Source organism: Echinops telfairi, unplaced genomic scaffold (assembly GCF_000313985.2).
Source record: "Echinops telfairi isolate 266 unplaced genomic scaffold, ASM31398v2 ScPeMD7_9;HRSCAF=40, whole genome shotgun sequence".
NCBI classification, from domain to species: Eukaryota; Metazoa; Chordata; class Mammalia; order Afrosoricida; family Tenrecidae; genus Echinops; species Echinops telfairi.
The window spans coordinates 51,471,161-51,494,858 of NW_022103906.1; the positions used below are offsets into that span (position 1 = coordinate 51,471,161).

Sequence of the window (23,698 nt, forward strand, 5' to 3'; positions counted from 1 at the left end):
GCATCATAGAATGCCAATTTAATAGAAGAAAGTATTCTTGCGTTGAGGGAGTACTTGAGTGGAGGCTCAATGTCCTTCTGCTACCTTAATACTAAACCTATAAATATATGCACATAGATCTATTTCCCCATCATATATAAATATATTTGCATGTGTCTTTATCTAGACCTTTATAAATGCCCTTTGCCTCCCAGCTGGAAGAAACATTTTAAACCGTGTTCTCTATAGCATTGCTAATCAGAGATCAAAGTAGTGGTTCAAATAAAAATTTCAGATCTACTGCTATCAAGTCAAATCCCCTTCATAACGACTCTGTAGATCAGGGCAGAACTGCTTATAGGATGTCCAGGGCTGTACATCTCTCCAGAAGCAGATGACTCATGTTGCTTCTGCTGAGGGGACTGGTGAGTTTAAACTGCTGGCCATTTGGTTAGCAGCCCAATACCTAACTACTGTACCCCCAGGCCTCCGAAGGTGGTAATGGGCATGCAGGCAATACTTAGGAGCACCGCCTAGAACAAAGAAGCCTCAAGGTCAGAAAAGCCCAGATGGCACAGACCCTGGCAGGCCACATGGAATGCGGGGAAGAGTTTGGGGTCAGACGGACACTAAGATCCAAGTTCCATAGGTGACCTGAAAAGCCTTCGCAGCTGTCAGGATGATGATAACAATGCCTGCCTCTAAGGTAAGGTTTAGAACTGCTTGTTGGGTTTCCAAGGCTACCAATCTCTGCAGAAGTGACTGTCACATCGTTGAACCACCAACCTTTTCATTAGCCGCCAGTCTTTTAACTACCAGACTACTGCTCATGGCATCATGGGTAAGCACCTGGCTACTCATGGAAGGGCAGCAGTTAAAAGCCACCAGCTGCTCCTGGGGAGAAAAGCTGGGGCAATTTGCTTCCCTAAGCATCGATCAAAGCCCAAGAAACCCTGTGGGACAATTGCATTCTGCCATCTGAGGTTGCTATGAACTGGATTTGATTCATCAACACACAACTCATGTTGTTGTAAAAATCTGAAGTGCACAAATCAACATACATCAAATTGCCCCCTTTTTTATGTCTCTGTCCAGTTCTGACACCAGGTGCCAATGCAGCACTTCTCCCTCTGACTCCAGCTACCTGTTGCTAAGTCCGACCTCTTAAGTTAAAAGGACAAATGGCCACATAACAGCTTCACTTCTGACCTGCTGGCTGTGAATTTGGAATCTCCCTGCCCCCTCCAGGGTACCAGCTATAAACGGCCCTAGGATCCCTCAGTTCAGATGTACTGACTCCGCCTACCATTTGATTCAATAATGCATGGCAACGACTCATAGCACTCATAGCGAGAGATATTGTAGGTTACACCTTTATTATACCAAAAAGTGCACAAATGAGGAGACACCTAGGACAAAGTCCAGGAGGGCCCCCAATTGTGAAGCATTCATTTCTCAAGGGGTGCACTACCTGCTTATGTGCATGGCTAGCTTCCATCAGCCAACTTCAATGTCCAGAGCCTTTATTTCATGCTCCAAAGTCTCTCCCTTGAAGTTGACCAGAACCACTGGGTGATCACAAGGTATCATGACTAGGTTGGTCTTTATAATTGGCCAGCTCCCACCTCAGGGTTACTTCATCACCTCACCTCACCTTTAGTTAGATGTATCTTGGAGTCCTTATTGAAGACACTCGAACCATTAGGGAAATTCCAACATTTATTTGGGGCAGTGGTACTATCTCCCAGCATAGGGAACAAAGGCCAAATTCATTGGATAAAGTTAGTCTAAACCTTACAAGATTCAATGCGATAATATGTGAAGAAATGAGCAGGGTCCCCGGCATATGAAAAGCATGTAGAAGATGCTGCTTTCCTCTATTCACACCCTCTGGCCCCCTACCACCCTCACTGATGCCTTCTCATCCCACCAGCTGGAGCTGCAGACTAGTTTCATTGAAGATAAGTGGACGATGGATGCCTGCAAGTGAGGGAGGGGATGATGGAAGGAAGATGAGTTTGGATGGTACACACAATGAAAAGGATTCCCGTAACACATGAGTACCTAGTTCAGATAATATTGCTAATAGTATGGTTTAAGCATTAGTGCCTTCAGCTGGGCTCTCTAGAGAGGCAAAACCAGTGAAGTGTGTATGTGTGTGTGTATAATGTACATATATCTTTAGAGAAAGAGAATGTTGTTTCAAAGAAATAACCTGAAAAAACCACTCATGTAGTTGTGAAGTCTAGCAAGTCTAAAGCTGTAAGCGTCTGACCGATGTGGTGACGGGGCCTGACAAAAGCGGTATGTCAGATCGCAGGCTGCTGGTTCATATGCCAAGAACTGGAGGTCAGAGGGTGAGAAGTCAGAGGCAGGATGCAGAAACAGCAAGGTTTTCCAGAACATGTATATATATTAAATGTAGGCCACACTCCCAAGGACCTTCCCATTCAATGGATTGGCTGCTCACAGCAGATCATAAAATGCCAGATGATGACATCATATCTGACAAATCACTGAGAACCCTGGGTTAGCCAACTTGATACCTACCATGACTATCACCATTAGAAAGGGTAATCTCACGTAAGCTTTTTGAGCTGTGACCTAACTGTCAGTAAGAATCAGGAGTCCTCTCTTTAGGTTACTATTGTTTGATTTATTATTTTCTGTTTCATTTGGTATTGCATTGTGCCTTTCTTCAGGAAACAGCAGCAATAAACTAGCTGCCACCAAGCCAAAGCTGCCTCTGACTTTTGGTGACTCCGTGTGCTTCAATGTAGAATTGGACTCTGTAGCATTTCCAAAGGCTGATTTTCTTTCTTCCTTTCTAATGGCTAATGTGCAATATTTTATTTTTAAACTATTTTTTGGTGGTTCTTACAGATATTATAACAATCCATAAATCATTTATATCAAACAGACATCTATATGTTGCCATCACCATTTTCAAAACATTATCTTTCTACTCGAGCCCTTGGTATCAGCTACCCTTTTTCCCTCCCTCCCCCGCCCTCATGAACCCTTGATAAATTATATATTATTATTATTTCATACCTTACACCATCTGCTGTATCCCTTTGCCCACAGTTCCCCTTTTCCCCCCTTCCCCTTCCCCATCTGCCCTCCCGACCTTCATGGTATCGCCACTACTATTAATATTTCTGAAGGGGCTATTTGTCCTGGATTCTGCATGTTGAAAGCTCTTGTCTGAATCAATGAACATATTCTAGTCTATCAGGGTTTGTGAGGTAGAACTGGGGGTATGGTATTGGGGGGCGGAAGCACTAAAGAACCCGAGGAATGCTGTGTGTTTCTTCAGTGCTATACTGCACCCTAGCTGAATTGTCCCTTCCTTGTGACCCTTCTATGAGGAGATGTTCAATTGTCTACAGATGGACTTTGGGTCTCTACTCTGACCCCTCTCCTTCACATCAGTAAAATTATTTGTTTTTGATCTTCTGATACCTGATCCCATCACCACGTGGTTATCACATGGGTGAGTGTGCTTGTTCCATGTGGGCTTTGTTGCTTCCCTGCTAGATGACCGCTTGTTTACCTTCAAGCTGAAGGCTGATTTTCATAAGTAGATCACTAGTCCTTTCTGCCGGGTGCCCCATGGGTGGATTAGAACTCTCAACCTTTTATTAGTAGCCTGATGCTTAACTGTTTGCATTGCCTAGAAACTCCCCCTTTAGGAACATTTTCAGAAATCCCTTGGTGATTTATAATTCTAGCAAGGAATTTAAGTGAGTGTAATGTATTAGCTCTATATCCTAAAGTAGAGGCAAGAAGAACACATCAAGTCACTTGGAAGTCCTCTCCCTCCCCAAATTACATGCTTCTTCCTTTCTTCATCCTGAGATCCGACACATGTTCAGCCTGCAGAGCAGTCTGGGCATGAAGGGTTATGAGAGAGAACAGGGGAGAGGAAGTCAATTTTGAGAGGAAAGATACTCTCTGAAGGATAGGATAATAAGATGTTGTTTTTTAAAAATTCACTCATATTAAGTCACCCACACTGCACTCCATCTACAGTTTCCTGCTTATTCACACTCAAAAGCTCTCCCAGCAATTCATTCCTGTCAATTTGGCATTTCTTGCTCCAAAAGTGCAATTAGCATAACTGCCAACAACACATTCACTGTGTGCTGCTTCCTCCAGACTGTTCATAAACTGTCAGCACCAAGCTTTCAGGAGCTGCAATCCTAACACTTCCAAGTTTAGTGAGATAGTTTCCCTCGGTGACATTTATTGAGTCCCTAACATGGGCCAGATTCCATTCTAGGTACTCTTACTTACGTGGTGTGCTTTCTCTAAACAGGTCAATGAGATAAGGCTCAGAGAAGCTTAGGAGCTTGTCCAAGAGAAAGCACCACACAGCTGGAATTCACACCTCCGTGAGGGGCATGCAATATGAACAAACACATAAGAATAGTTACAGATTATGCTAAGTGCTAAGAAAGGCACTGTGGCGACAGTGTTTGCTGTGCAGACGAGGAAGGTGTTGCTCTTGGAGTGCCTGACATCTAAACCTGCGGGCTGACAGTGCGTGAGCCAGAGGCAGACGCAAACACGGAGATCGGTGTGGTTGAGAAACTGTCAGATCAGAGGGAAGGGCTCTGGGGAGAGGGGGGATCTCCAGAGGCAGGCAGGAGCCAGATCCGGCCCACTTCTGAAGCCTAGGTGTGGACATTGGCTTTTATTTTAAATTCTGTGCCAAGGCAGAGAAGGATTTCAGTGAGGAGGTGACATCATCATCAGTTTTCATTTTTCAAGAAATCCTGGTTTTCTCACTGCAGAATGAATCTTTATGGGGGTGAGGACGGTGCAGTAGATGCCCAGCACCGGGTCCCTGGTAGCCAGCCGAGTTAGGACTGGCTTTTGGGGAAACCCAGAGAACCCAAACCAGAAACCAGGTGTTCTGGTTCCCTGTTCTGTCCATTGACGTCTGCTCATCTGCCCTTTGTCTTTTCTGAAGTGAAATCTGTGTGTGAAGCCTCTTTTATGAAAACCGTGGGCATCGAATGGAGGCCAACACCTAGCTACCCTATGGAGGCTTGCGGAGCTGTAAATCAGAAGCAGACACCCTCACCTTTCTTCCAGGGAACAATGGCTGGGCTTGAACCACTGACCTTGTGGTTAGCAACCCCAAACTTATGTGTCAGAGCCAATAGTCCTTACAAATCCACTGGTTAATTTATTTTTAGAATGACTTTTGCCCTACGTTTTAAAAAGGCAATTATTTCTTTTCAGAACACATCAAAGTCGGCTCTAAAAACAATCTCAGAGCCAGCGATTAAGTGCAAGCCTCCATTTAAACAGTAAAGTTGGAGCTCAGATCAGCTGAATGTCATGATCAAGGTCACAGATACTGAGAAGCCTGAACAGATTCCTGGTCTCCTAATGCTAACACAGGGGATCTCAGGCGGGGACCATGTGAGCATGTTAAAGAATGAGGAAGCAGAGTACCTGAGGTGTCTGCCACAGGGGTGAAGGACGGCAGGGACTGAACTTGTCCATAAACTTACAGCGAGGTCCCAAAATGCCTGGCAGGAAAAAAAAATGCCAAAGGAACCGTGTTAAAGAAAATACAATTTAAAAACGTGTATTTGGAAGAAAGTTATTTTTTTAAGGATACATTGGGATTAAGCTAGAAATATCGATGTGAATAATACATTTTCCTGGGTCTGCTGTAGAATGGTGCAGGAACACTGTCACCCCCTGCCAGCATTCAAATCATGGGATGATTTGAGTTGTACTTCCTGTTGCCCAGATTTTTGTCTCCTGAAAAGTAGCTGCAGAGACAAAGAATCCTGCCTCCACAGGTCCCACTGGCCAGTTTTGTCCAAAATGCACTGTCACTTTGCCGTGGTGTTTCCAGAAGCAGCACATTATCGATGATGCTAAGCACCTGGAGCACAGAGACTAAGCAGGTGGGTGTGGGTGTCGTGCAGGGAAAGAAAGCCCAGGGAGGCTTGGTGGTGGATGCAATGGGCAGCCTGAGGGCAGAGACGGAGCTGAGATGGAACTGACAGCAGGATGACGGTGTAACCTCCCTCAAGGGCACAGCAATCAACATTTTAAGTAAATAGATACATGGGATGGTGAAAGTTATGGCCAAAAAAGCCCACAAAAAACCCATCATCATCATCATATATGAAGGGTTCAAGGGAGTGGTAGGGTGGGGGAGGGAGGGGACAAAGGGGAACTGATATCAGAGAGTTCAAGAAGAAAGACAATGTCTTGAAAATGATGATGCCACCAATTGTACAATTACACTTGATCTGATGGAACTTTGGTTTGTAATAATATATATAAGAGCTCCTAATAAAATGTTAAAAACAAATAACAAAATCAGTGTTCCTGTGAACGGGTGATGGGAACAGCAAAATGGGACCATAATTAGAGACAAGCAGTCCTGGGAGAGGTTGTAGACCCACATTCTGGGGAAAAAAAGTTGTGAAAAATAGAGAACTGCAGTAATCTTGGAAATGGTTACTTGCTTTTAAGAAAGATTGGATTAGATCACGTTAGACTAAACAGGTGCTAATGTTTTCAGGGCTTTTTAGAGAAAAGGACTTGATATTATCCTTAGGCGATCACATGGCAATGTAAACAACTTTAATTTGAATAGGGTTTTTTTGTAGTTAGGTTTTTAGAGTTTGACAACAATTTTTTTTATTGTTTTCATTCTAGCATATAAAGAGCTGCTTGTAACTAATTTTTTTAGTTACATTTCTTAGTAACTTACAATAAGCAATAAGCCTGACCCAAGGAGCCCTGGTGGAGTATGGAGCCTTGGTGCACACTGGTTACACATTGGGCTGCTAACCACAAGGTCAGCAGTTTGAAACCACGAGCCGATCCTCGGGAGAAAGCTGTCGCTTTCTACTCCCGTGAAAAGGGATAGTCTCAGAAACCTGCAGAGGCAGTTCTACCCTGACGGAGAGTCACTCTGAGTCAGAAAGAACTTGACGCCGTGAGTTTGGTTTTTGTTAAAGAACTGAAGCGCAGGGAATCTAGGACGGAGGAGCCTCTCGGGACCGGGGGCGACGGTGGCGATACCAGGAGGGAAGGGGGAGGTAGCAAGGGGGAATGGATCACAGGGAGCCGCGTATGGCCTCCTCTCTGGGGGACGGGCGCAGCGGGGTGGGTGAGGGGAGGCGCCGGACAGTGTAATGTAAGATACAAAAATAATTTATAAATTATTAAGGGTGCATGGGGGAAAGGGGAGGAGGAAGGGAAGGTGGGGGGGAAGGAAAATGAGCGGATTCCGGGAACCCAAGAGGCAAGAGAATTTTGGGAATGATGAGGGCAACAAATGTATAGATGTGCTTTACACAATTGATCTATGTATTGTGATGAATTGTATGAGCCCCAATAAATTGATTAATTAAAAAAAAAAAAAAGATCAACACCTACCTTCTATTTAGAATATTTACTGATTAAAACTGACATGCAGATTTATGAAAACTGTTAGCATATCTGGCTGCTGACTGAAAGGCTGGACGTTTCACTTCAGCCAGAGCATCTTGGTAAAAGAGCCTGATTATCTACTTCCGAGAAATTAGCATTGGAAACCCTAGGGATACAGTGCTGCTCTGACATTTATAGTTCTATGAGTTGGAATCAACTTGTGATAACTGGTTTTTTGCTTGATTGTTTTTATATAGATTCAAAGACAGGCAAATTTCTGTAGGGGTCATAAAGTAAATATCTGGGGCTCTGCAGGCTATGGCGTGTCTGTGCCGACTGTGCAACCCCATCTGAGGTAAAACTGACATGTAAATAAGTGGATGTGGCTGTTATCCAATAAAATTTATCTACTAAAACAGATGTCTAGCTGTATTTAGCTCAAAAGCTATAAGCTTCCTAATCCTTGAATTAAATGATTACTCTATAATGAATGCAAAAGAGGGGAAGGGAGTTGTCACTTTAAAATGTTTCATTTAAAGAAGCAGGATCATAGGGTGCAGTGTAGCACTGATGAAACACGTAACTATCCTCTAGTTCTTTAATATTCCCTTCCCTTACTATTATGGTTTTAGTTTTGCCTCTTTAATCTTGTGAGACCTGTGTGTGTTCAACTGTATAATTAAGGTCGTTTGATGCTTGAAATCCAAGATAGATAAACTCTTCAGAAATAGGAATACGAATAATGATTCCCTGAGGGTGCGGAAGTGGGGGTGGGGATGGGGAGCCAATAACAATGATGACTGTATAACCCCACTAGAGGGGAACGAATAACAGGATTGTTATTCGTGACCGGATATATTGGAAGGTGTAAGATACAGGGATGGGATACATACATACATACATACATACATATATACACACATACATATGTGGGGTAGAGTTGGGGAGGGAGGGGATAAAGGGGAGCTGACATCAAAGAGTTCAAGAAGAAAGACAATGTCTTGAAAATGTTGGTGGCAGCAATTGTACAATCATGCTCGATCTAAATGAACTGTGGATTGTTAAAATATCTGTGAGAGATCCCAATAAAATGGGGAGAAAAAAAGATTTGGAAAAGGTGTAAAACTTTGGCAAGGTAAATAGCTGTAAGGTTCTTGGTCTGATATCGTTTGCTACTAGTCTATGTGTATACTGTAATTTTCCATGTGCACCCTGAAGATTCAAAATTTATCATAAATTATTTTTATGAAGCATACCTAGTAAATGAGTTTCAGGGTCTTCCTTTTAAAAAAAAGTAAAAGAAGACGAAGAAGCCGCTGGATCAAGGAGCACTTTGTCGTGCTTTCCTCTATTGCCGTTACTCCCGCACTGACGCTCCTACCTGCACCACTCCTCTCTCCCAGTGTGCACGGTTGCACGTGCGCCTTTGCTAGCTGCAGTCCCACTGGTCACAGAATATTTGATACCTGGTTTTCCTCTGATTGGGTAAACTCTTTTCTGGCGGAGATTTCCCCAGGTTGCCTTTCTCACCCACAGTCTCGAAGAGCATTTTGGTTTGAACCTCTTTCATGTTTGACATGCGGATGCTCTCTTCAGTTCTATAACAAAAACCGTTCACCCTTATTGTTTTAAAATGGATGGCCTTTCTGCTAACGACCACTCTGTTTCTTTAAGGAACGGTTACAGAAGGTAGGGTGGGCACAGAGTGGGTAGGCAAAAAGGATTGGCAACTCAAGCCACTAGGAGGTTGGCAGCTGCTCTGATGATACTGGTAGTACCAGATTCCTACATGTCCTTCTTAAAGGCCTTGACTTTGCTGTTGGTAAACAATGTCCTTGGTAACTATAGTAACAACTTACCATTCCCACTTGCTCTCTTTGGTGATACCATTTGTGCCAACAACAAGAACAACAACAACAAAAATTGCATAGGTATTCCTGCGGGGCTTTCAACAAGTCAGAGTCCGAGCTAGTCCTAACTGCAGCACAATTCGTTACGCACAGGCTTGGGCCTCTGGAGGCACATTGGATATTACATACAACTCTCTAAAGCACCACGTTTTCAATGTGGGCCACAAGCCTGAGAGAAATTAAGCTAACCCAAGATAGACTTTGACTTAGTCACCGCCATCACTGGAATAGATTCCGACTCATAGCAACCTTATAGGGCAGAGTAGAATTAATTGCCTCTGTGGTTTCCAAGACTGTACACCTTGACTGGAGTAGAAAGCCTCATTTTTCTCCCCAGGAGCAGCTGCTGGTTTCGAACTGCTAACCTTGTGGTCACTGGCAGCCCAAGGTGAAAGCCAGGGCTCCTAAAATAAAATTAGGTGAATGCATTTTTTGAAATAAAAATGAGAATTGTGACTCCCAGTTTGACAAAGGTTTCTATTTAGAGAGGCTAGATGTGCCACTGTGTACACAGGTTAGAGTAATGACAGCGGTAGTGCTCCGTAGAGCGGATTCTTGTGAGGTGACTGCATCATTTCAATCTCTTTCTTACGTGCTTGTTTTTCTTCAGTAAGTTAAACAGATAGTATCACATCCTAAATGAATCTTCTCACTTTTAAGAGCACTCCCAGTAGCTGAACGCTGCCTCAAGAATGAAGTTGTTAAGTCGAAGCGTGATTCTGTGTTTAGAACGGGAGCCACCTTTTTTGTTTATGCTGAGCACGTTTCTGCAAAGACACGACTTTACAAAAAAAGCAATAAGTCTATGTTCGTTCTGGATTTGCTATTTATCTCCCCCCCCCCCACCGTGCCCGCCCCGATATCAGCACAGCAGAATTCTCTGTGCAAGTGCAGGGGAATGAGTAAGGCACGGCCCTGCTCAAGGGAGGTTAGTCTGCACAGTGCTGAGTAACTAGCCTGTGCAACTGCATCCGACAAAGGTCAGCCCACCATCTCCATGTGGCTAGGAAAACCCAAACCAAACCCACTGCCATGGAGTTTGCCCGGCTTACAGGGAACTTAGCTGAACCCAGGATACAACTCTTTTTACTCCCTGCCAGCAAGTCACTTCTAACTTAGAGCAACCTACGGCACAGAGTAGAATGGCCCCTGTTAGTTTCCGAGATGATAACTCTTTATGGGAGTAGAAAGCCTCATCTTTCTCCCAAGGAGTGGCTGGTAGGTTTGAGCTGCCGGCCTACAGTGAGCAGCCTGAGGTCTAACTCCCCGGGGTCCCCAGGGATTCATATGAAGGTTTGGTACTGTTATTTACTCAATGAAAAGTTAGAAATTTTGGCCCGTACTAATTGCATCATTTGAAAATAGGTACATATGGTGTTATTTGCAACATGTATAATAGATATAAGATTGCTGTCTGTAATCTATAAAAGGCTCTTATGAATCACTAAGTAAAAAAACCAAGTAGGCCAATAGGCAAATTATCTCAGAACACAGAGGAATACCAACCATGATATTTTGAAAATAAGTTTCATTTTACTGGTAACTTGAGCAATTAATACTAAAATAGTATACATATTTTCTCTTTGTGCCTTTTCTTTGCCCATTGACACAATTTTTGAAAACTCTGATAAAATGTGCTAGTTATGGGAAATTGCATGGGCTCAGTGGGAATGAAATTGGATGTAGCCTTCTTTTTGAGCATTTACTCTGTAAACGCTGTCGGTACGTATGTGTCCGTATGTCTCAGCTGTGCAGAGCTGCTCTAACAGAAATACCACAGGCAGATGCCTTTAACAAGCAGACTTGATTCTCTGACGCTTTAGGAGTCTTGGCGTGTAGGTTCAGGGTACCCAGTGGAGAGGACGGTTGTCTGTCTGTCTCTCAGCCTTGGAGGGAAGTCCTTGTTTCCCTTCAACATCTGGGGGCCAGTTTTCCTGGGAGATCTCCTTGTGTCTTCCTCAGGTTCTACGAACAGCGGTTCTCAACCTGTGAGTCGTGACCCCTTTGGGGGTCGAATGACCCCTTCACAGGGGTCACCCGATTCATAACAGTAGCAAAATGACAGTTAGGAAGTAGCAATGAAAATAATTTTATGGTTGGGGGGTCACCGCAGCATGAGGAACTGTATGAAAGGGTCACAACATTAGGAAGGTTGGGAGCCACTGTTCTGGGAGGTTCCCAGAATAGAGACCCTGGATCTTAGAAGATGTTCCACTCCCAGCACTTTGGGGGGCCCTGAAAAGACAGCTGGTGTTAGGCATTACCCGTCACTCATATGCCAAGAAATATTGTGAGCTTCCTTCCACCGTCCCGGTATCGCCACTCTCACTGCTGGCCAGATATCAAAGCAGGCTTGCTGTGCTTTAAATGTTTGCCTCGAGTCCTTGCTGACCTAACCAGTTCAAAGACCCTAAGAGGAACATGAACTCGGGTTCTAGCGTCGATTTGCAAGTAAACTTGTGCAGCAGGCCAGCTGTGAGTCCAAGATCACCTGTGCCTACCTGCCCAGGTCTGGGGACCAGGGCTGTGAAATGCCTGGTAAGAAGCTCAGAGACACATGAGCCAGGTCAAGGTTGATGAGAAATCTGGAGCTCATCTGATTAGAGCTAAAAGGGCACATGGAAGAGGGACCTGGCAACTCAGTCGTTTACGTTCCGTCACCTCGCTTTTCTGTTCGTGGCTACGTGTGGAGGATGTAGGCTCCCCAGGCAGAAGCTAGAGAGGGGCGAATTCACGTTCTCATTCTGGGAGCCATTGACGCATGGCAGGGGCCATTGACGCATGGCAGTGGGCTCCTCTCTTCTGATTCCAGTGGCTCTTCAGACAGTGAAGTTCCATCCCAGAATAAAGGCCTGGCATAGGTTATCCCTTCAAAAAGTCGGAGTCCCTGGGCGATGCCAGCAATGAAGGTGCTGGGCAGCTATCTGCAAAGTGGGTGAGGAAGTCCACCCCTGGGCACCTCAGAAGAAAGGCCTGGAAATGGACTTCCAAAAAGTCAGTCGCAGAAACCCTGCAGAGTCCAGTCCTTCTGTGACACGTGGGGCCACTACACAACAGAAACGTCCTCTAAGAATCATTGGGACAGGCCTAAACTTCCAAACCCTTCATTACAGAGGGAGACCAGCTGGGAAGCTGAGCAGCACAAAGGGCAGAAACGTGTCCAAATTGCTACATACAGGGTCTTGGCCCAGCCTGTTTCTTCTCATCCTCCCTACCCTAACCTACCTGTGCTTTTTTCGGTATTTACGAAAACCCTTAAGCCAGGGATGACCATTTCCCCAGCATGTGATCTGGACCCCTCACTGTGCAGTAGGGAGAAATCAGAGTGACTGGGCAGACAGATTTGTATTTACAGAAATTTGAAAAAAAAAATGTGTTGCATGGACTCTATAATTTATTTATTCTGAAGAGTTAGCCAGGTGGTCGCCACTTTATAAAAGGCAATAAATATCTCTGGAAAGCTTATGTCCTGGAGAAGAATGCTTTTATATGCACTCTCTAGATGGAAAGGAAAGCTACAGGCTAATTGACAAGGAGTACGACCTTGCTTTGCTTGGTGGGAAGAGGCCAAAGCTAATGTACATACTGGAGGCCTGGCTGGGTGTCAACACCCTCCCTTCTCTCTGCATAGTGCTCAGCTTTGGGGAAGAACGTTGCACAAATATTTGAAGAATAGTGGTTTGATAGGAAGCCAAGTTCTTCCTCTACTTAAGTATCAGTATCCTTAGGTCTCTGTTAGGCCACACATTTGCCGTGAGCATCATCTAACTTATTGCCTCTCTCTTTCTCTTTGTTTCCACAGTGTCCATGGAAAACATTGGAGAACAAGGTAAAATATGTTGTCCTTGGAGATATAAAATGTTAGAACTAGTTTGGAAAATTAAATATGATTCATTTAGATCTGGTTGGAATGAATACATTGTTCTTTGAGAAACTGAAGGACGAATGGAGAATGTAATCCCTAGACTGCACTCTACCAGACTCTCGGCAGAGAACTCTGCCCTGGAGCAGCCATGAACGTGCCAAATGTTCACCTGGCTTTGCGGCACCGCAGTGACAACAGTCTTATGCTCCAGCTCCAAGGATTGCTACCCAGCCGCCCAGGCCCCTCCTGGACAGCAGTATCAGCTCTAGTGATTGCATGCTGATTTAAATACCTTTCAGGGGGTGACTAGGGAGCTCTGGTGGCACACTGGGTTAAGCACTGGGCTGCTAACCGAAAGGCTTGTCGTTAGAATCTTCCAGCAGTTCTGTGGGAGAAAGATGTGGCAGCCGGCTTCCATAAGTATGACAGCCTTGGGAAAACTGCTGTGTGCTTCTATTCTGTCATATAGGGTTGCTGTGAGTCATCATCAAATTGTTTGATTTGTTGTATTTGTGTGTGTGTGTTATTTAATAATAGCCTTTAGAAAAATGAAAAATTGTTATTAAATTGTTCAAAATATCAAATATCCTTTTTCAAGTTTGCATATTTTATTTAAGAATATCCTACAGATTTAAGATACATATGAATCTTAAATCATGATTTAAGATTAGATAATCATGATTGTATTACATTAACATAATATTTTACATGCTTATAGTACCTCAGGATTCAAAACACCACACAAAGTATGTTTATACCTGGAAAAAGTATTCAGAATGCTTTTTAATAATTGTGCATGTGGTAAATAAGGCACTTGAACCCTCATTGGAGAAAATCTCTTCTTGTGCAGATGGTTTCTGTTTAAATATGTTGTCATTCAAATCAATTAGGGCCATTAGCTTTGACAAGAGCTAAGCAAATCGACAAATGGCTTCCTCAAATAGAAACTGCTTTTGCCATGCATGTCAGTAAACAAAAATCTTAAAGCCCATATGTCTTAACATGTATTTAATGCTATGTTTATTCTTTAAATATTTCCAGTATAATTAGTGGATTTTCCAGTTTAGGAAAAATCGTCTCTCCAGCTATTTTGCCGGCAGGTCGACCTGCCTCCATCAAATTGGAGAGTTCTGTACATTGGCCGTAGATCTAATTACGCATCACTGGGGGTGTTCTCTTTTACACTCTTGGTTTAGTGGGTTATGAGCTGGCCTACCAATTGCAAGGTCAGCAGTTTGAAACCAACAGCAGCCCTCAAGAGCAAGGAGAAACTTTCTACTCCCGTAAACCATGACAGTCTCCGAAACCCCCACGGGCACTTCCACCCTGTCCTACAGGGTCGCTCTGGGTCAGAACTGACTCGCTGGCAGGGAGGTCAAGGTAGTGTTGTTTTTGTAACTCGCTGCTTTAGTTGAGTTGTACTTATTTGTACTCCTTTCAATATAAGGTGAGTGGACCTTTATACTTTATGATAATTAGTAATTTGGTCATTTGAGGGAAAGCTGATCTTTTGTGAATGATATGATTTTAGGATGCCACTGCCAATTGCAATAATTGTGTTTCTTTTATTTTAGTTTTGTGCCTGATTGCTTATCACCTACTGTTTGCAATGTTTGTCTGGTCATACTGGAAAACTATCTTTACATTACCAATGAATCCTTCGAAAGAAGTAAGTAAAAAATATGAGTGAAGTTATTCTAAGGCTGAAAATCAGTAAAATCAATGTCAGAAGAATGAATTTTAGGCCTTTTTATTATCCTTACCTGGTGGTGAGAACAGTTTGTGCTCAGCTGTGAATCAAAAGGTTGGCGGTTATAACCCTACCCCCACCCCAGCCAAAGAAAGGCCTCATAGTGTACTCAGGAAAAACTGGGGCTAGGACAGCCCTATGGAGGTCCAGTTCACGCTAAGACATGGCTTTGGCTGATGAGTGTTCTAGACTTTTTGCGTGCTCTGATTCCAGGTAGGCCCCCTGTGAGTCATTAATGAATTGATGGCCCTGGGTTTGATTTATTGGATGATTTTGAGTGTGTTTTATTTAATTATAGTTTTAATCTTTAGAAAAATTTAAAAATTGCTATTAAAATTTTCAAAATACAAAATATCCGTTTTTCAAATTTCTATATTTTATTCAATAAAATCCTATGGCATTAAGGTACATATGAATGTATTAAGTAATCATGATCATATGACATGGTTTTATTACAGGCTGATTTTATTTTTTAATGTGCTTATCAGTAAATAATTGAATTTTCCGTTGGCAAATAGTATTTTTGCACTGAATGAGTAGTGCATTTCAAATATTCAATCTGTTAGGAGTGCCATTTCTACTTTAAAATCAGACATCCAAGTGGGTGGATAGGCGAGTAGATACATAGAGATCTACCTGCGGCCATCGAATCCATTCCGCCCGACACAGGCTTGCGGTGGAACCACCGACATCAGGGATAGTAGGTCATTGCTTACTCACAAGGGCCACCAGGGCTCCTTAGATAGATGTCGCTGGCAGGCTGATGGACTTCATGTGTAATTGTCACTAGATGTGCATGATGCCTTCCCTAGGTGGCAAAAATGGCTAGTGCTTGATGTCTACTAACTGTTCTAGTTTTAGGCACTAGAAACAGCAATCTAAACTAACCTTCTCCACGTGCATATGGTCTGTCGATAGTCACTGTTGTCAGGGACCCAGGCTGCTTCTGTCTTCTTGCGTGGCCATGTGCAGCCTTCATTCCCGAGGTCCCCTCTTAGTTTTCCTACCACGGCTACCAGCCTGGCAACAAAGAAGCCCGGTGATGGTGCCATGAGGAGTTAGGAGTTGGCCTGCTAACCTTTACGTCAGCGATCCCAACGCACTGGCCGCTCCTTGGAAGGAGGCTGACTGCTCCCCTGAAGATTTAGTCTCAGGAACACCGGAGCAGTTCAGCTCTGCCCATTAGGGCCTTGGGAGTTGGAATCCACCTGAAGGCAGTGAAGGGTTGGGTTTGTTTTTATTTTTTTTAGTTCTAACTCTCATAATTACATTCCTACTAGAAGGCTGAAGAAGATAGAGAAGTAAAGATTCCCTTTAAGGATACTTTGTTCTTGGTCTCCTAGGGGTGACCGAGGATATAGGCTATTTGTCCAGTTCTTTAACTTCTGTTGGTCTGATAAGGGGGTGGGGGTCATGTGCCTCCAGATGTGGGGGGCGGTGCACCAAGAGCCTGAGCCGTGAGGGTGACGTTCTATCCTCAGGTGGAGCTGGCGGCAGTGGGGTGGGAGATGGGGGGTTGTCACTGGCCACTGAGTGGGTGAGGGTGTGGCTGGCCACATTTCTGGTCTGTGGGAGAGTGTGGGAAATAAGGGAGCATCCACCTTTCCTGTAGCCAGCTACGGGTGTGCTTTGTGTTGTCAGCTCGCATCTCAATCGAATGCTTCTTGTGGATGTTCAGGGTGGCTGTGCTGCATCAGACAATTCACCCCTCTTTTCTCTCCCCATGTTTGGTCAGCTTCCACTCCTAGTCAGTACTCAGTCCACTTGAATAGCCTTTCCTCTGAACTCGGTGTTCTGGGATTCCCGTCCATATCTTCTTCATGTGATCGCTCATGTAATGTGTCTGTCTGTCTGTCTGTCTGTATGTATGTATGTCTAGTCCTCCACCTCCACTTCAAACTGAACCAAACTCACTGCCACCGAGTCCATTCAGACTCGTAGCGACCCTAGGGACAGAGTAGAACTGCCCGATGGGTTTCTGAGGCTGTACATTCTTATGGGAGTAGCTAAATCTACTTGCATGGAAGTCTACTTTTTTTTTTTTTTTTAACACATCAAGATTATATTGACATCAATACACAAGAAAAAGACTTTACCAAGAGGTTGACATTTACATGTTGACAAAACCAAAATACCTTGAATTGGAAGTCTTTACTTTGATGGCCATGTTATCCACTACACAAGGGGGGAAGAATGGACGTGGGCGGACAAGCAGCGATCTCTGCTAGAGAAGGTCTTGAATAGACCGGTATCATCGGAGGGCATTTTGTAAAGGTCATCTGGTTAACTGTTTGTTTCAGAGTCTCTTATCCCAGTTAGTTGCTCTACGAGCAAAGGATTGCGTCTTCCTCGTGTTTTCCTCGTGGCCCTTAACCCAGTCCGTGTGTTTGGACAGCAATACATTTTACTACCAGTGGTAATAATATGGTGATATCGGGCCAAGTTAAACAAAATAAATAGATAAAAGCTCTGGATAACACCGCAGATTGCTTTCTGAAGTTATCAGTTTGACCTGCAACTGTTGCCCAAAAGGCCAATAAATAGGTCATGTGATCTGGGAAAGAACATTAAAAACAAAATCCTGACACAAAATTAATAGCTATAGTCTTTTTTCCCCTCTCCACTCCTTTTCCTTTCTCTTTTTATCCTCCCCAATCTCGCTTTCCTTCTGTAGCTCATCTCTCTTCCCTCCATCCTGGTCTTGGTTTGGGACTGGAAGGAAAATAAGTTCTCCCATGGGTGCTTTTCTTCACGCTGTGGTTTAACTAGGATCTCTGTGTCGATAACTCTGTGTCGATAACTCTGTATATAGTTGTGAACTTTCTGCTGGACGTCCTGGTGGCACAAGGCCAGTGCTTCAAACCCACCAGCCACTCCGAGGGAGAAGATGAAGCTGTTTGCTCCTGTAAAGATGTCTGGCCTCAGAGACCCTGTGAGTCAGAAGCAACTTGATGGCAGTGGGTTCATTCAATCCATGACACTTCAAGTGCAACACACATGAAAACAAAATCATCCAGATCCTTCCTCTGTTGCTTATAGCATTCAACCTTACACCAGGCCAGCTCGCTCTTCACTGAAGCCAGACGTTTAGTAGCTGTGCTTGAACGCTCTTTTCGTCCCAGTCCCTAAACACTTCACTCTCCTAGTTTTTCTCTTAGATCCACCGCTCTTTTCCTCCTTGCCCTCAATCGGGCTCTCAGTGAGACGCTGTCACTGCCCAGTGTTCCTTCATTCTCCTCCTGGAATCCACCATACTGCCTCCTCTACCCGCAATCTAGTCTCTGGACTGTGACTCAGGAGATGGCCCCACGAGGGGTCCATTCCCCTTCGCGGCTGGTCCAAGGCACCGTCATCGCTCACTTGCGTAGATGCTTACCAACAGGCTTTCTTGATATTGGCATTGCCCTCTTCTGTCTAGTTTCACCTCAGCAGCCACAGGGATTCTTTTCAAACACAGGACCGATCGTATCACTTTTCCGCTGAGAACTACCCAATGGCAGCTGAGCTCACTCAGAATGAAACCTAAGCCCCGACTGTGTTTGCAACGGGTCCCATGGCCTGGCCCACACCACCTCCCAGGCTCACTTGTCTCGAGTTAGTGTTGCCTCAGTCACACGAGATTCTCTGCTGTTCCATCAACATGCAGACCATGTTCCTGTTTCCAAAGCCTTGAAACACACTTGTCCTCGTTAGCCCGAAATACAGCTCCCTCAGATAACCACATTCATTTCTCTTCTCAAATGCTATCTTCTCATGGAGGCCCTTGACAAGCACATTGTATAGATAGAAACCCACTCCTGGCATCACCTGTATACTGTACCTTCCCGTTCCTTCCACCATTGCACTTATCATCATTTAACCTATTTAATATCCACCTACTATTGCTTTATCATTTTTATATACCGTCACTAGAATGTAAGCTCTAGAAGGGATATACATGTTATCTGTTGTGTTGACTACTCCATCGTCACTGTCTAGAACAGTGTCTCACCCATAAGAGATACATGAATGATTAAGAGAATGTAGGAAAGAAGTTATGGGTAAAGATGGATGTTTACGTTTATGATTTTAGCAGGAAGTGGAGATGCCTTCTAATTTTTAAAATGTATGTGATCATGTATTATGTATTAAGAATGATGGCAAAGGTGAGTTGATTTGAGATTTCAGGAAGTAGAGGTGTCAAAATAATGCTTAGAGAGAATGGAAAGATAAAATGATAAAGAAACATGAAAAGACGACTACAGAATTGAGAGAGAGTTAAAGCAAGGATGTAACTTTGAAGACTAAGGTGCACCTGAGCCAGTCTCGTATTTTCAGTCGTCTCGTATGGCTGTGAGAGGAGGTCGGTGAATACGGTAGGCAGCAGAAGTATGGGATTGGCAGAGAACAGTTAAAAATGCCACGGACTGCCGAAAGAGCAAACTAATGTGCCGTGGAAGGAGCACAGCGGTGTTCCCTAGCAGAGAGGGTGATGAGACTTCATCGCGTGTATTTTGGACACGTGCTCAGAAGGGACCAGTGCCGGAGAATGACTTCATTCTCCGTTCAGTAGAGGGTCAGCAGTGTGAAAACCCTCAACAGGAGGATGAACGCCAGGGCTTCAACGTGCACCAAACATCACAGTGACTGTGATGATGGTGTAGGACTGGACAGTGTTTTCTTGGGTTGTGCGAAGGGTCACTATGAGGAGAAACTGACCCATTGGCCCCTGACAACAACTGCCAGCAGTGTAGAAGGAACTGTCCAGATTCGTGATAGGGATGGACAGCAGGACCAGGCTTTGTTGGGTGAATTTCTCCAAAATGCGTACAGAGCTTGTTCAGTTCATACAACTTCACAACCATATATTTATTATGATTTCAAGATGAAAGTAATCACTATGAAAGATTAGGCAATTATCCTGAGATATCAACAGCTAGTGTGAGAGGGGGCTGAGATCCAACAGAAGTCCTTTGGACCGTGCAAGTCATGCTCTTCACTGTACCCACGTTTGAATCTGCAGAGCGGATACCACAATGAAGTCAGTGTGTTTGGGACGTTAATGGAAGCTTGGGGTAAAAATAGTGACATTTCTGCTTATATCGTTACTTAATGACTATTACCTGAAAGTTGGCAGATCGAACCCACCTAACAGCACCCTGGAGAAAAAGGCCACGCAATCTCCTTCAGTACAGAGTACAGCCAAGGGAATCCCGCGAAGCCGTTCTGCTACGTAACACAGGAAGTTGAAGCCAGAATCGATTCAATGACGATGGGCTTGGTTTTTCTACTTGTATGCTAATTTTAATGTTTCTCTTTTTTTGAGCATGACATACATAATATACACAATATAAACGTATTCCAAGCTCCCTGCCATCAAGTCGATCCGACTCAAAGCGACCCTCTTGCCCTGGGTAGGACTTTCCCTGTGGGTTTCTGGAGACTCGGATTTTTACTTCAGTAGAAAGTCTCCTCTGGTTTCCGTGGAGGTGCTGGTGGGTTCAAACCGCTGACCTTGCTGTTTGCAGCCCACATGTAGACTAGTACATACACCACAAGCTCCTGTAATATAGCACCTATAGAACTATAAATACATAAATAAGCATATATTGGTAGTGCCTTTTTTTCCTTTTTACTAATAGGGATACAGGATCAAAGAGCATAGAATTCACTCTTATGGGGACAGGGGTGGAAGGAAAGCCTTTGCTTGGTTGTTTAAGAATCTTAGATGGTTCCACTAATGAAATGAAAAATCTGGGGATAATCATCTAATTGATGAAGGTCTTAGATTTAAATTGACAATAAATTAATCTCAAATGCTAAAAATATTTGAAAAAATGAAGCCGGAAAATGTGGGAGAGATTGTATCATAAAACTGTTAATATATAGTTCTTCCATATTGCGGGGATATAAGAAATCTGAAAACTATGACACTTAAAATGTTCCTGCTTTATAGTAAAATAGTTTTTCAATTCATAAGATTTGCCCCACTAAAATTAATATATATAACTGTACTAACTTATATTTTTAAAATGAAGTGTAGGCGAGGGAGGGAGGGGGAAAAATGAGCTGATTCCAAGGGCTCAAGTAGAAAGCAAATGTTTTGAGAATGATGATGGCAACAAATGTACAAATGTGCTTGACACAATGGATGGATGTATGGATTGTGAAAGAATTGTACGAGTCCCCAATAAAATGATTTTTTTTAATTGAAAAGTAGGCAAAAAAGAAAAAGCAATAAAAGATATCCCAACTTATTAACTCAGCCAGTTCACATATGGGAATTGTTTTCCACTTGTTTTTCCTAGTTGTATTCAAATAATGAGTTGTATTCAGATAGTGAAAATTTCCAATATTTGTTCACATAACAGCCTATCAGTTGGTTTATTGTCATTTTGAATAACAGCATAATGTTCTCACTGAGATATGTAAAAATTTAGTAAAATCACAAAGTAGATATTTAGGTGGACCCTAACTTTGCAGATTATTAATAATGATGTCTTTAACGGCTTGTCCGTGGAGCTTTACTCAGAGTTTAGATTATTGCCGTAATATAGATTCTCAGATATAGCTTTATTAGATCAAGAAAATGCAACTCACATGCCAAATTGATTCCCAAGAGGATTGTAGCAATTACAGGATTACAAGTTTTATCAGACGTCTGGGATTGAGTGTTGTTTAGAAAACGTTGTTGCTACTTTAATAATCAAAACATTCTATGGTTGAATGCATATATTTCAGGTACTAATGAGAACATATTTGTATTTTTATACTAAGTGGGGAAAATTAGTAAAAATGGAGATACAGTTTTGTGAATTATCCCTCTCTTTGTATTGGATATCAGCTGTTCCTTAGTTTCTGCACCCTTGGAAAGGTATGTGCTCCTTTGCCCTGGTGGAGCTTCGGATTAAGCGTTGGACTATTAACCACATGCTCGGCAGTCACACCCCCAGCTACCAGGAGGGAGAACTATGAATTTGTGTGCTCCCACAAAGCTTTACAGCCTTGGGAACCCTAAATAGAGTCTCTATGAGTCACAATAGACTCGGTGGTAGTGGATTTGGTCTTTTGTTTTTTCCATCAGAAAACTGTCTTTGAAGCCAAGTCTTGATTTATACTACTGTTCTCCAGTTAGAGATGGAAACCTCCAGGAGAAATGGTTGGGCTTAGGGCTGGAGCAAGAATATGGAAGACACGCCTGGGCTAATCTTTAAGTGCCAGAAAGTAATGGAATGCTTTTTAAAAATCTCCATGTTGGGAGTATGTCAAAGGGGGCACTGGAGCAACCTGAAAGCTCCCAGTGGCCACCAGCGGAGCAATTTGAGCAAGAACATAATGAATGTAGCACTGGATTATGACTCCAAGTTTAAACTCGATATGCTTTCGTTCATAGGGATATAAGTAAAGGGGTGAATAAATAAATGGAGTAAAGAGACAAGCCTCTCTTAAATAATTCCAAGTCATTTATGTAGCTCATCTCCATTCCAGGATAAACCCCCTGTATCAGAGAGTCTGACTCATAGTGACCCTATAAGACAGAGTAGAATGGCTCCCCCTGGTTTCCCAGACCAGAAGTCTTTATGGAAGCAGGCAGCCTCATCTTTGTCCCATGGGACAGTTGATGGCAGACTTAGCTGACCTCCTCTGGCTTCCCCGTGGCCATGGGTCAGGGCCCAGATATACCTCCACCCTCCATGCTTGTTTACTTGCTTTGACACCAACTGTCCCGCCCATTCCTCCCACACCACTCAACATCTGTGCTGGGTTCGATAATTCATGGCCATGGCCACACAGAACTCACAGATGACACTCACGGTGTTGGATTTATTAGGGAAGTTCATAGATTATTGCAAGTCAGGAGAGGTATACAGTAAGGATACAGTCATTGGTCTCCTCCGCCAGCAGCAAAGTCTCTCTCTGCTTCCTAGCCTGTCAACCACATGGTCCATTGGCCTTTGTCTCCATGGGCCAGCAAGCCAGCTCACCTGTCACCCTGTCCAACAGTTCCATCATCTCAGAATAGATACGAAGAAGGTATCCCATAGGCACAGCACTGTTCCTCTGAGTCTCCGTATCACTGTCGGTGATACATCTGGTCTCAGGCCTCCACCACTTCACACCGAACTTGAATGTGCTCTTCCAAGGTCTTCAGGCTTTCTTTGCTTTGCTTCAAAAATGACTTACCCCTATAACTGACCAATCTCCTCTACTAGTGTCACACATGCCCTGTTTGCACGGTGCCACCCAGTCATTTAATGGGAGTTAAAGAGACTTGGGTAGAAGAGCCACATTAAGGAATTTCACTTCACCACCATGGGTTTGAACCATTGGCCTTCCAGTTAGCAGCCCAACTGTGATGTTGCTTGTACGTACCCTTGATATGATGGGCCGAAAATGGTATTTTACCTCTGTGCATTTCCTTTCAAAAACCCACAACCCAATCTAGTCATGAGGGGGAAAAATCAGAAAATTCAAGAATCTTTAAAACTGTCAGGATCATCAGAACAAGGAAGTCTTGTTACAGCTAAAAGGACACTCTGGGAATTTGACAGTAAATGAGGTATCTTTGGATGAGATCCTGCTAGAGAAACTGGTATAGGTAAAAACGATGAATTTTAAAAAATATGAGCATTATTTATGGTGTCCCTATTGGTTCATTAGGTAAAACAAATGTATCGTGCTGATACATGATGTTAATAATATGGGGCAATAGATTAGTATAGAGGAACACTCCAGGAGCCGTGATCACATGCAGGTTACTCATTGGGCTGCGAACCACAGGGTCAACAGGCCTTGATC

The 23,698-nt window shown here is 43.6% G+C and overlaps 1 protein-coding gene across 3 annotated transcripts in view; it reads left to right on the forward strand.

The window, feature by feature from the left end:
• ZDHHC2 (zinc finger DHHC-type palmitoyltransferase 2) overlaps positions 1–23,698 on the forward strand; it is an 81,912-nt gene that overhangs the window by 22,052 nt on the left and 36,162 nt on the right. For all 3 annotated transcript variants that reach the window (XM_045286658.1, XM_004696173.2, XM_045286659.1), the window contains exons 2-3: positions 13,108–13,134; positions 14,745–14,839. In XM_045286658.1, the coding sequence (XP_045142593.1) occupies positions 13,113–13,134; positions 14,745–14,839 (117 nt within the window). In that variant the 5' untranslated portion in view covers positions 13,108–13,112. The remainder of the gene's footprint in view (positions 1–13,107; positions 13,135–14,744; positions 14,840–23,698) is intronic.